The 14,308-nt window shown below is 36.7% G+C and overlaps 2 protein-coding genes across 5 annotated transcripts; both read left to right on the forward strand.

Moving 5' to 3' along the window:
* The first annotated feature begins 971 nt into the window (after positions 1–971).
* On the forward strand, positions 972–6,352 carry lancl1 (LanC antibiotic synthetase component C-like 1 (bacterial)). 4 transcript variants are annotated; one of them, XM_027156585.2, is made up of 11 exons: positions 972–1,099; positions 1,987–2,084; positions 2,166–2,283; positions 2,741–2,948; positions 3,034–3,181; positions 3,952–4,098; positions 4,223–4,405; positions 4,519–4,695; positions 4,926–4,998; positions 5,272–5,350; positions 5,705–6,352. In XM_027156585.2, exons 2-10 carry the CDS (start codon positions 1,998–2,000, stop codon positions 5,346–5,348), a joined length of 1,218 nt encoding a protein of 405 aa, XP_027012386.1. In that variant the 5' UTR covers positions 972–1,099; positions 1,987–1,997; the 3' UTR covers positions 5,349–5,350; positions 5,705–6,352. The 4 variants fall into 4 exon arrangements, with proteins under 4 accessions (XP_027012386.1, XP_027012388.1, XP_047659401.1 ...); XM_027156587.2 differs by lacking the exon at positions 972–1,099 and adding an exon at positions 1,106–1,224; XM_047803445.1 differs by lacking the exon at positions 972–1,099 and adding an exon at positions 1,119–1,224 and having other exon boundaries at positions 1,992–2,084.
* A 3,464-nt stretch (positions 6,353–9,816) lies between these two features.
* Positions 9,817–13,633, forward strand: mylz3 (myosin, light polypeptide 3, skeletal muscle). Its single transcript, XM_027156200.2, has 6 exons — positions 9,817–9,946; positions 10,267–10,294; positions 11,787–11,930; positions 12,540–12,710; positions 12,952–13,029; positions 13,179–13,633. Exons 1-6 carry the CDS (start codon positions 9,944–9,946, stop codon positions 13,205–13,207), a joined length of 453 nt encoding a protein of 150 aa, XP_027012001.1. The 5' UTR covers positions 9,817–9,943; the 3' UTR covers positions 13,208–13,633.
* The last annotated feature ends 675 nt before the right edge of the window (positions 13,634–14,308 follow it).

Here is a 14,308-nt window from a genome sequence, read left to right on the forward strand (position 1 = left end):
CACTCAAATAATAAGAGTATCGTCATTTGGGATTCAGTCCAAGCTTGTATATTATTATTATTATTATTATTATTATTATTATTATTATTATTATTATTATTATTATTATTATTATTATTATTATACGTTTTTTGTTGCAGTAATTATACTAATCGTTGCCGTGAAGGTGTGTTGTTGCGCACATTATCCACCAGGTGGCACTAATAAAAACATTGCCCTAAAACGCTTGAAGTATACTAACATGAAGACACAATGCACTGGGCGGTTTTCTAAACAAACAATTCATGTAAATAGAAGTGCACTATGTAGTCAGTGAGATCCGTTAAGTCATACCCTAGCTAGTGCACTTTAATAATAAGAGTATCGTCATTTGGGATTCAGTCCAAGCTTGCATTATTATTATTATTATTATTATTATTATTATTATTATTATTATTATTATTATTATTATTATTATTATTATTATTATTATTATTATTATATTATACGTTTTCTGTTGCAGCTCCAACATCATACTAATCGTTGCCGTGAAGGTGTGTTGTTGCGCTACATGTCCACCAGGCGGCACTAATAAAAACACTGCTCTAAAGCGCTTGAAGTATACTAACACGGCGGTGTTCTAAACAAACAATTCCTGTAAATAGAAGTGCACTATGTAGTCAGTGAGATCCGTTATGTCATACCCTAGCTAGTGCACTCAAATAATAAGAGTATCGTCATTTGGGATTCAGTCCAAGCTTGCATTATTATTATTATTATTATTATTATTATTATTATTATTATTATTATTATTATTATTATTACTATTATTATTATTATACGTTTTCTGTTGCAGCTCCAACATCATACTAATCGTTGCCGTGAAGGTGTGTTGTTGCGCTACATGTCCACCAGGCGGCACTAATACAAACACTGTCCTAAATCGCTTGAAGTATAACTAACACGAAGAAGACACAATACACTGGGCGGTGTTCTAAACAAACAATTCATGTAAATAGAAGTGCACTATGTAGTCAGTGAGATCCGTTAAGTCATACCCTAGCTAGTGCACTTAAATAATAAGAGTATCGTCATTTGGGATTCAGTCCAAGCTTGTACGGTATGTTTTCGCTGCAGCGTAGCTTGGTTTAAATCATCCACCTTTTAAATTTAAAATGTCATTTTGCATTTATATCTAAATATCTGGTGATTATTAGTTTGTACGAGCATATTATACCTTATTAAGTAAGCTATGGCCTGTGTAGACGTTATGCCGTGTTTGTTCTGTGTGCTAAAGATGTTATACGAATATAAAATAAATAAGCTTTTAACCTGCTGTTATTAATCCACGCAGCAATGATATATTATCTTGTGATTTTTTCCCTCCTGATCTACTTTATTCCTAATTGGGTGTAAGTATTAATTAGTTTGCTGGAAACACACCATATTTTAGGCCAAAGCTATTTTTGTGATACGTCACAGGAGTGAAATTTCTCCATGGATTCGTTTTGTAAACATTTGATCCAATAACAACTCTAAAATGTGTCCCATTACATCAGAGTCGCTGTGGAAGTCAAAATCTGTCATTGGTGTTGATTCATTTATTCACATTAATAGTCACGGTGCATTCACTGGGCCTTGTAGCTTGGATGCTGCACTGACACCGATTTTGAAGCCTGAATAATTGATGATGTTCATGTTCATGTTTAATGTAGTGAAACTTTCTCTCACATTCATGGAAGGAGCCTCCAGTTACAGTCAGCTAAAAAAAAAAGCCCTAACACTTTATGATCTTCTGTACAAACCTCTTAGTTTCTCTGTAACTGGATAAAATGTTAGAATAAAGTGTGATGTTCTTTAATACATTTGATGTTGATGGATCTTCTGTATCAACACCACTTACAGTGATGGATTTTAGCAGTTCATTTGGATGTATGTCTAAATTAATAACGTGTTTACTGTGGTTCAGTTAAATACAATCATATATTGTGCTACAATCTTGTTTAGCAAAGTGGAAAATGCCGGACCAACGAGCTCTAAAGAACCCTTATCTGGACTATAATGGACCCGAGAGCTCACAGGACCTGTTCGACTCTCAAGGCAAAGTGAGAGACGCCGTGCCTCTATAATAAATAACATGATAACGCCTATCCTATGTCTAAATTGTAAATCTTTTCTATTCCCAGCTCATGCCTGCTTTTGCAGGTCGTATTTGCAGTAAGATTAAGGAGCTGCTGGCTGTGATGGAGAACGGGCTGAAGACCGCCGACCCAAGCGACTGCACCGGATACACAGGCTGGGCAGGTTCGAGAAACATCTGTCTGTCTTGATTCACTACAGCTAGACAATATTATGAAAAATCATTAACCATTAACTGTAACCACTTAATTATAAAATTGTATTCATGAATTTATACAGCATCATGAAAATAAGTTTATTTAGTATCATTTATTTATAAGAATAAATTTAAATTAGTTCATTTTTTATTATTAAACTGTATTATTTACTTAAATAAATAATATTTTCTTTATATTAAAAGATTAAACAAAATATTGTTATAATGAGGAGCAACTAGAATTCAGTTATTTTTATTAGAATAAATTGGCTACAAAGAAAAAAAAATTTGTTAATCATCAACCAAGACATTTTTTCATATTTCTTTTTTGAGGATGCCAATACTTCTAGACTCCTCTGTAAATTCATACCACCTGAAGCCGTTGAACAGTCTGCCGTCGTCACTTATTTTGTTAACTGCGTTTAGGCATCGCCATGCTCTATCTGCACCTTCACTCGGTCTACGGAGACCCTGCGTTCCTTCAGAGGGCGCTGGAGTACGTGAACCGCAGTCTGACAAGTTTAACCCAACGGTGGGTCACTTTCCTGTGTGGAGACGCCGGGCCGCTTGCAGTGGCCGCTGTTATTTATCACCGATTGCAGAGACCCCAGGAATCAGAGGAGTGCATCAACAGGTTACGATCACAATCGCTTACATTTAGTCTTAAAAGTTCCAGTCATTTGGCTTTATTTTTGTGCTGTTGTGTTGTTCATTCCCAGGCTGATGCAGTTGCACAAATCAGTAGTAAAAGGTTCAGGCAGCCTCCCAAATGAGCTGCTGTATGGCCGTGTGGGCTTCCTCTTCTCCCTCATCTTCATCAATCAGCAGTTCCAGCAGGAGAAGATACCTACACAGTACATTCAGCAGGTCAGTAGGCATAGAAACCATCAGCCATACAAACATTAAAACTCTGACCCTTTTTGTGCATCATATAGTACTAAATAAATCATAGGATTTATATTTCTTGGAGGGTCTATTCCCACCTCATGCCAAGTTTACTTGTGAAAGGCTACTTGTCTCCCAGTATAAAGAATTTAAATCTTTTTAAGCCACTGTCTAGATCTTTCTCATCTCTTGGTCAGTTGCCTATTATCAATTTTCTTCAGACAACAGTGCAGTTGGCCACAACAGACAAAGCCCAGGAATATGCATTGTAGAAATGTAGGAACTGGTCATTTAGATTTTATTTCCCACCATCACAGGCATTAATTCCTGGGTCCTGGTTTCTTACCTCCATGTACATTTAACCTGACAATCATAGTTGTCCTTCGATCAGTAACGGAATCTGGCATCTGGGATCCATCATCTTGACCTCTCTAGAGGTAAGTATACCAGGTAGACCTGGTTGTCTGAGATCCAGATCTCGGATGGTATACTAAACTGGCAGGGCTTTCTCTGTTAAATAAAGGACCAGTCATCCTTATACAACTCCTTTGTCACTCAAGCAATACATTAAAATATAATTGAGAACTTTTTTTTTTTTTTTTTTTTGTTACTTTGTCACTGGTGGTTATTTTTAACAGCAGTGACCTGCTTTGTCACATCTCAGCTTTAAGGGGTATTCCAGCTTGTGGAAAGCTTTTATTGAATGTTGGAACAAAAATCATTCTTTCTATAGTTGTTCTGTCTGTGTGTAGATCTGTGATGCTGTGGTGATATCGGGTCAGAATCTGGCTCAGAGGATGAGGGTGGAGCAGCAGTCTCCCCTCATGTACGAGTGGTACCAGGAGCAGTATGTGGGTGCTGCCCATGGCCTTTCAGGCATCTACTACTATCTCATGCAGGTAGAATCTACAGTTATGCATATCATCAGACAAAAGTGGTATTTGTTTTGTCTAATTATGTACATTGTACATGTACATTGATGTATATAATGGAATATAAGCAGTCGTCTTTGTATCCCTGCAGCCTGGTTTCATCTCTAACCACAGCATTGTGCCAGCCCTCGTGAAACCTAGCGTGGATTATATGTGCCAGCTAAAATTCCCTTCAGGTAATTACCCTCCATGTCTCGGTGACAACCGTGATCTCCTAGTGCACTGGTGCCACGGCTCTCCCGGGGTCATCTACATGCTTCTGCAAGCTTACAAGGTACAACCAAAAGAATCAAATCCATAGAAAACGTTTCCGCTTTATTATACACCTTGTAGACGTTTATTTCTAGTTCATGCCATAAACACTATTTTTATTTCTTCCTTTCCAAGGTGTTTGGTGAACAGCAGTACTTGCATGATGCCATGCAGTGCGGCGAGGTGATTTGGCACAGAGGTCTCTTAAAGAAGGGTTACGGATTGTGTCATGGAGCAGCAGGAAATGCTTACGCTTTTCTGGCTCTCTACAAACTCACCCAGGAGCCCAGATACCTCTACAGGGCCTGCATAGTAACACACTTTTCTGGATATAAACTTTTCTTTTTTTTTTTAAACATATCACTCAGGAAAATGTGTAAATAAATGAAAAAGGCAGCTAGATAACAGAATAAATATAAGAATATATTTTTGATCATAAAGTCAATCGTATATTAATTGTGTGTGTGTGTATATATATATATATAATAAATGCTTATATAATATATTATCCGATATCTGATTGTGATGATTTCTGTCATTAGTTTGCAGACTGGTGCATGAACTATGGGAAACATGGCTGCCACACTCCAGACACTCCTTTCTCTCTCTTTGAAGGTATTGATTAATAAAAAGATAATGATAATTACTTTAATAATATACATACATTTTATTTTTTAGAACTGCAAAGATTTTACTGTAATTTGAGAAAGATTACATTTACGATTAAAGCCAAGTCAGGTCTTTTTTTTTTTTTTTTTCTAGCATACATTTGTATGTCACATATTAACATTGTGTTTTATCTTCTAATGCAAAACTGTGGTGTTTTTATTTATTTATTTTTTTAATATTTCCATAACATCAGACAGATTAAATAACTCTTTGTTGCAGGAATGGCTGGAACGATTTACTTCCTCGCCGACCTCCTGCAGCCGTCGACCGCCAAGTTCCCAGCGTTCGAGGTGTAAAGGTGGATAAAAACGTCTAAAACAAATATTCCGTTAATGCATGTCACCTAGAAACACTCCGATTGAGCGTAGAAATGTCAGCTAAATGTTCTGATGACACACAAATTGACACTAAACAGGATTTTAAGGGATAATTGGCATGACATGCATTTTGAACAATGTACAAAGAGCCAAACGGACAGAAACACATAAATAAACAAATTTCTTTATGATTAATATTAAATACGACATGTTTTCGATGCAGTCTGTCTGAAAATCCGGTCATTTTTATAACCGTAATTCAGTGAAACTGTATATAGTTTATAACTGCACATGAGGAAAATGAACATATTTTGTGCTGTTGTGTTGCATCACAGGTTCACTGCTATACAACGTCGCAAGCTAATCAGCGCTTGAAGTGCAAAACCTCATCCTGGACTTTTAGCTTCTTCCAGGATTGGAGACACACACACACACACATACACATACACACATATACAAATACACACACACACAGCTGTGTTATTGGTTCTTGTTGCTCCCCATGCTGTAGAGAATGTGTGCATGCCACTTGTGCAGTCATCCTCTTCATTCTCCATCTTTTTGCCTTCAGTTTAACATTGTAAACTAAAAACAGGAAGTAGCGAGCTAAATCTGTGCACTGCATTTGAAAATCTCTGCATTAGAGTCGTTTTCAGTCGTAAGATAAGGATCGCGAAAGGTGATATTTTTGTATTTGTACATTGTCTCTCCATTTGCTTTTCATATAACAATGAGCTGTTAAACAATTAGTGTAAAGCACTAGAAGCTGCTTGCTTAATTAGCACTTTAATTTAAATTTGCAATTGTTTGTGGTATTTCTAAATTTACTCTGCAAGTCTTAATAGTACCTGATTATTTTAAGGATTTCTTTTCTTTTTCTTTTTTTTTTAGGACCTTACAGTACTGTGTTTTTTTTTTGTTTGTTTTTGTTTTGTTGTGCATGCATTTGCATCTGCTCAGTAATAAATGCTAAAGGGAAATAATCATGATGCGTTTTGATTCGTTATTATTTTCTTAATAAATAAGTTTAAAGGATATACGTATGTTGGTAGTGAGATGGTATTGAAATGAATCCTCCACACACACCCCCATGAAAAAAGAAGAGAAAAGGTGTATTAAAATTCCGTAATACTTCAACTGAACTTGCATTGAAATGAGAATTTGTCATTATTAATTTTTTTTCTATTATATTGTGATTTAAGTGGTTTAATTTTAATATAACGACAATGTAATTATTGTGTAAACCCAGGTTTCATTAAGTATTTAATCTGTAAACAAATAATATTGAAATGGTTACTTATTTTAATTTAACTATATTTACAACGATGGATTATTTGTCTAAGCTGTAACCCATGCAAAAAATATTAAATACTTTCATCATCTTAAGAAAAAATAAAATTCCACAATCACATGCTTTTCACAAACACACAGGCGTGACAAGATAAGGTGGTGTTCAGGAGTAAAAACTCCCTCAAGGCTGCAAATCCAAATAAGGCTGCTACCTCCTCTACTATGTACAATACAGCCCTCTCACGACAGCTTTTTTTAAACCACAATCTCAGATCAGCCTTACTGTACAGCTATAAAAGTGTAAAACCCCATTAGCCACCTGGTGAAGCTGTTCCTGGATCAGTTTTAAGCACAAGAAGTAACTTAATCTACTGTAAAACATCTTTACGACACATACGTAGCTGCTTCTACACGAACATGGGGATGGGTGTAAAGCATGTGGGACCCTTGGGAAGTCTCGGAATGAAAGAAATTGACACCTCTCATCAGAGAGGAACTAAAGATAGATCTCACAGGGGAGGGGGGAAGACATAAAAAAAAGAAGGGCTGCTTTTTATCAACACAAAATCTATAAGATCCTTCTGGAGCCTTAGTAACCTCAATAGCTATTTTTAATACACAAATGTGGAGTGGATCAAGTCAAGCATCCTGCAGCTTTGTTTAATTCATAGTCCTGTAAAGAGAAACATCTTAAAGAATGCACAAACCCATGCAGGAAAAGAAAGCTTAGAACCCAAATACATCTTTAGGAACAAGTTTTAACTACTTTAGCTACTGTTAGAGTGTTTCAGATTTGCTGGACTTGCTGCACTTAGCAAATCCATCATGCAGTTTTCAGCACTTTTGTTATTTGTAATAATAGTTACAGCTCCTGCAGCACCATGGTTCCACATCATGAATCTGGAGTTGTATTATTTAGTTCTTCAAAAAACTATTTCAGAAAGGTATTTTCTACTGTATATAACATCTCTTCTCAACCTTACAAACAAGATGTACGACTGTATCTTGAATATTGGATTCTTTCCAAATGCACTGCCCAATCAGACTTTTACATTAGGATATGGAGAAATGTCCAACAGTTTGCTTTGTTAATTTTACAAAGAAGCTCTGAGACAACTGTATCATTACCAGTTCTTACATTGTGCAAAATTTTGTTCCTTTTCTTTATTTGGCTCAATTATTCCTTAACGTCTAACATTAACATAAGGCATGTTTCAAGTTTGGTAAAATTTCTGAAAACTCTTATTTAGGGAATGATTAGTTCTGTTGTTTGTAGAACGAGAACCAGTGGTTAGCTCTGAGAAGTTGAAGGCTACACCTCTTTCACTAAGACTGACAGGCAGAGAAGCCACACTTTCTTAACTGGGACTTATAGGCATAAAGGGCCACACCTTTTCTATTGGGACCGACACGCATAGAAGTCTCACCACCTCCTGAGAAGTTAAATGCCACACCTCTCATAGTGGGACTGACAGGCATAGTGGTCATATCTCTTCTACTGGAACTGACAGGGATTCAGGCCATACCTTCTCTACTAAGACTAACTGTCTTAGAGGCCACACCTATTCCCCTGAGACTGACAGGCATGTAGGGCACACCTGCTATACTGGAACTGAGTGGATTAGATACCATACCATCTCCACTGGGACTGAGAGGCATAGAGGCTACACCTTCTCCACTGGGACTGACAGGCATGAATGCCACACCCTCTCTACTGGGACTGACTTGTTTAGAGGCCACACCTCCTCTACTGGAACTGACAGGCATGGAGGCCACACCTACTTTACTTGGACTAACTTAGAGACCACACCTTCCTCCACAGGGACTGACAGGCATAGAGGCCATGCCTTCATCCCTGGGACTGACAGCCACAGAGTCTACAACCGAATTTTGCTTTCTTTTAAGAGGACTTACATTTACAGGACTTAGAAAAGCTTCCAATAAAATCCATATTTGTATTGCTGTTTAAAAACTCACCACGATAGGTTGAGAAATGATGGAGAAGACAGACAGGAATTAGGAATCATGTTAAAGACTCAGTACAAGCACAGAAATGGAAGGTGATGAAGGCTCATGCTAATAAAGGTGATGAGCAAGCAATAACTCACAACAACAGTCAGAGGGATTCAGACATGAATGTTCAGCTTATAATGTGACTGATTATACACGAGAGGTTTATGTGGTTCGTAGAATCTCAGAACACATGTTGCTGAAAGGACATGTAATTCTTTGGTAGACAAGGCCAAATAATCGTTCTAGACTACAATCTTCTTTGCATGGCGCATGATGTGCTTTTAATTTAATCTCATTAGTGATCTTAATAAGTCCACTGTCTTCATCTCAGAAATTATGTATTTGTGTTGTAAACTTGGTAACAAACTTGCTACTGGTTTTAATGTTTGCTAGCTTGTTAGGTTTTCTTTTTATAACTTCTTCTTGAACTTGGTTAGCTGCTAGAGCAGTGTTGTTAGCTAAACTGACAGCTTAGACGGCTAATTTTAGTGCAAGTGCTGTGATTAGCCTGGCTAACATTGCTAAAGCATCATGCAAATTTCTCTTAAAAGATTCTAGAACTATTATTAGAATTTTATTAACCATAAACAGGTCTTAACAGTTTGAAGATATAAGGATATAATATTATGATAACGGTGATGCTGGGCTAGGATAACATCATATCAGACTGTAAAATATGTCATACCCTAAATGAAAATATTCTGTATTGGATATTTGGATTATTTATTAAAAAAAGTGTGTAGGCCAAAAAAAAATGTCATTATTACATTATTATGACCCAAGAAAATACAGACTTTTAACAAGCTCCTTATATAACCATATGTTGCTGAGCATCACAGGTTAAAAATATCACTGCCTCAGACACGAAAACTCTTAATTTTCTTTCCATTAAAAAACAAAATTTTGTACACAACACATCAATTTACCATATTTTGAACCTAAATCATTCTTGCAGTCAGTTATTACAATTTGAACATGATGTAACGATGTACTACCAAGCAATATAATGCTGACCAAAAGCTGAGAGGGTCTCAAAAAAATGGTCAAGAGAGTGAGTCTAAAAATACCAAGTACCCTAGAGGAGGGTGCATCTCAGGCAATCAGCTTGCCCTAAGAAAGTTAAAGAAAGTCATGAAGTGTTAACTGATCCTGCCTGTGACATCACTGGCCTGGCTTAAATAAGAAGGCCTCGAACCGATAGATCAGGACCACTCTCCTGGGACTACGGCTTCTTCACTTGTGCCCCATCTCCCCTCCATCTAAACTGCATCATGGTGTGTACTTGGGAATATTTCTTTCTTTCTCCCTCTCTCTCTCTCTTTGGTCTGGAAATCTATCCTTGCGATCTCTGCGCAAAATTTTGGGATTACTTTTGACAATGGATGCTGGTGATCCCCCGATGCTATTTGAGACAAAGCTGTGATTATTTAGTGTAGAAAGATGCATCTGAGAGATATTGCTAAATCAATGTATCTTTAATAAATTCCATAATTTATTCACAAACAAAATCTTAGAGGTATTTAGTAATGTTACTGCATTTATTAACCATTTGGGGTCATGTAATGAAGAGATTTTGTGTTTGTGTCTTTGATAGACTGATTTCTCTGCTGACCAAATTGAGGGTAAGTATAAAAATGTTCTGCATAATTGCTTTAAAAAGTTATTTATGTTTTCTTATATTAGCCTAAGTCAGCAAAACAATCCTAATTGTACTACATTATAAATAAAAAATATATATAAATAGGTCTATATTTGAAAATAGGTCTTGTTGTGGTGCTTTTTCTGACCCATATCACCAAAATTCCCATTCTTCCAAACAAATGACAGTTAATCCAATATGGTCACATGATAGACAACCTTTCCGAGCCTTATTTTATAGAATTCTGTCCACAATAAAGCCAAAACCTCTTCATTGCCACCTTAAACCTCAAGATAAATCTCAGTAAGTTTTGCTTTAGCACCATAACTCTGCTCCAAAAAAAAAAAAAACAGAGACATTTTTTAATCTCTAATCTAGTGCGTCAGTAGGTCGAACGTTTACACTGTCAGGCAGCTTGTTGTACAATGATGTTTAAAGTTTTAGTGTTAGCATGGAATGAATGTGTGTCAAATTAGCGTAGATACATTTTGACCTTTGCCGATAGCATGTTGCACGTTATGTGCTGAGCCACTTTTTTGTGAAATACCAATCAATCCCAAGGACACCTCAGGAAAAGTGAAGATAAATATATCTCCTAGTGGAGGGTTTGATGTAGTGTACAGAGATACATAGTAAATTGTATATTTTAAAAACATTAGCATATATCAATTATGTATATGGTAAACATTTATTTTGTTTTATATTCTTGTTAAAAATGCATGTATATACCAGCTTTAAGTGAACTGATCCAAGGTTTTAGTGCATCTGGATTATGCTGGATATTTAAGGTGATGCCGAATTAGAGCTGATTCCAAACTAAACTGCTGGGATAAGATCCAATGATCTCACTTTTTTAGCCCCTTGTCTATAATGAACATGCTGAACCCATAATCTTCAACATATTTCTATGCTCTTTTTAGATTCATAATTCGCATGCTGTCGTGTTTTGAGAGGTTCGCAGGAATGTGTATAGTTGCAGTCCTTGAAAAAGACATCTTGTTAAATCACGGTTGCGTATTACACCTCAGTCAGCATTCCTCTGTTACACTTGGCCATGTTTGGCAAAAGCTGCTTTCTTAAGACGTATCGGCTAACACACCACCAAATGGCGCCCAAAAGAGGGACAGCTGGTCTGCACAAGGCCATCAATCTGTCATTGGATCACTTTCCATTTTGAATCCTAGAAATAGCAAAGCCAACTGAGGGTCACTCCTTTTCATCTTGAACACACAGTTGGCCACAGGATGTTGAGGGCAAGGGGGAACCAACTTCACTTTTTTGTTTGACCTTGAGAAAAACATTAAACAGAAGATCAATGATATGGAAATTATAAAGAATTGCAATTAAAATAGAAAAATTACAGATTTGTTAGGATTTACAAGATTTACATTACAGATTTATTATGCTGCTAGCTTAATAAATCCCATATAATGGCCAACTTTAGGGCTGAAAATATCTTAATCTCCTTTCTGCAGACTTCAAAGAGGCTTTCGGTCTCTTTGACAGAGTTGGTGACGGCAAGGTTGCCTACAACCAAATTGCTGACATCATGCGCGCTCTGGGACAAAACCCAACCAACAAGGATGTCAAGACTATCCTGGGTAACCCATCCGCTGATGGTAAGATCACAACCTCACAAATTCTTTCCTCACAGATTTTGATTAATGCTAGGAGAGCAAATTGAACCAAAAACATCAATTCATTCTTAAAACAATTTTTTGAGCAAAAACCTTAGGCATGTTAAAGGATATGTCTCCTTGATAAACTTCGGATTGACGCAAAAGGAATACTCATTAAAAACTTGAACATAAACCGTAGCCTTTTCAAGCGATGGACTTTTAGATTCAATTTTTCATTGCTATCTTATACTTAACTCTATCCATTACATAAAAACAATCAGGTTTTTCGTTATTTTTGTTCTTTGTTTAATGGCAGGTGACCTATTTGAACTCAGAACACTAACACAATTAACACAAATGATTAAAAAAAAGGCATATTAGAGACATCTTTAAATTACCATTGCCTGTTTATACAATTAGCTTTAGAAATTAATTGAGATTATTTCAGTAGCAGGCTAGCTACATTTGACACAATGATGTTTAACTTGATGATTACTACACAGGAAGCTCTGAACAATGGCTGTTTTGTTAGCACAGACCCAAAAATTTGGTGATTTTGGGTGCTGTGTTACACAATTGGTGTTAATGATTGGTGATATTTGTTTTCAGACATGGCCAACAAGAGAATCGATTTTGATACTTTCATGCCCATGATGAAGACTGTGGATGCCCTCCAGAAGGGAACCTATGATGACTACGTTGAGGGTCTGCGCGTCTTCGACAAGGAAGGCAACGGCAAAGTGATGGGCACTGAGCTGCGCATTGTACTGTCCACATTGGGTAAGTGAATTAGTAAAGGATTGTGGGACATGGCTGTAGGGCCTATAATAATTTTGACTGTCATTGTCTTACTCTTGTCTTACAAAGCTTGGTCAACTGGGGAACCTCAATGATTATCATGCGAAATGATGGTTCCAAATATGTTGTTTGGACGTTGTAATTTCTGGTAGGACGGCCAAGAACTTGATTAAGAAATGATGGAATAAAGTTGTAACCTTGAACTTCCTGCTACCTCCTACAGGAGAGAGAATGTCCGAGCCTGAGGTTGACTCTTTGATGCAAGGACAGGAGGATGAGAACGGCTCTGTCAACTATGAATGTAAGGCATCCAAACAAACTAGGCTGACATTCCACCCCAAAAATTATAGCTCACTTGGTACATGATAGAGCATCCTGCTTTGCTGTGCCCTTTGTTGTCTTTAGAAATCAGCTCATCTCTAGTGTTTGTCCTTTTTTTTTGTTTCTTAGCCTTTGTCAAGAATATCCTGTCTGTGTAAGAAGCCCCCCTCTCCAAGGGAGTGGTGAGAGAAAGGTGGTGTGTCTACAGACCCCATGGTGTCAGGACATCAACTATGATTTCGAAGACCAACCGAACAACAAAAAAGGACTATGAGATATAATTTATAAACACATTATCTCTTTTTTTGCCTTTTGACACATTTTCTCTCTCTGGAAGTCATCCCCCGATGCAGTCTTTTGGACCTTACCTCTTTCCTTTCTGTTCGGCCCGGGGACAGCGTTCCACAGTTGGGTGGAAATTGAGGGATTAGTCACCGTCCACTCATCAAGTGAGGGTGCGTTTTCTATTCTCCTCGGCCTCCCGTGACACTCCAGCCGTGCTAAAGGCACGACACGTGGCCGCCGTCCCCATTGCCCAGACCTCACACACCCAAGTTTCACAATAAACTCTTTTTCCAAAAGTTCCTTTTGGTCTTTGTTTTTGCTTTTATTAAAGTAGATTGCTGCCATTTCCCATATATGACATATTAATACAGATTACATATACAGTAATAAATATTACATCACAAACTGGCTAGCACTTTAATGATGATGAAAACAAACAAACAAATAAATGAGTATCATCATTGTCATGTCCCTCATATTACAAATGTACAAATAAATTAGTATAAATACATGAATGCAAATTGTATAAAAACTTTTTAAACTTTATATTATTTTATATCAGCCAACTTTTGTGTACATAACTAAGAAACTAAGGGGAAGATTTTATTTTTTCTATGAATTTATTTACATTATTTACTATAAGATGATGTGTGTAATGCTAACTAAACACTGAGCGACTGTGGTGAATAAAATATACTAAATTGTTATCTCAAGTTAATCATTTATTTTTCCTGATCCCTTTTATGTGAATCCTAAATCATGTTTGCAATTCAATTCTACATGGACCATCCCAGGACAGACATGATTGCTTTAGCAGGAAGTCCTAACTTGTTTGGTCTTTTGTCACTTTGACTAAATAATTATACAGTAAGGAAAGCTGTATGAAAAAAATTACATTAAGCAACTATAGTAAGGTACTAATGGGTAAGACAATCAATGACCAAGTCTAATTAAGCAGAGATTTTGTGGAAGAG

This window comes from Tachysurus fulvidraco, chromosome 18 (genome assembly GCF_022655615.1).
Source record: "Tachysurus fulvidraco isolate hzauxx_2018 chromosome 18, HZAU_PFXX_2.0, whole genome shotgun sequence".
Taxonomy (NCBI): domain Eukaryota; kingdom Metazoa; phylum Chordata; class Actinopteri; order Siluriformes; family Bagridae; genus Tachysurus; species Tachysurus fulvidraco.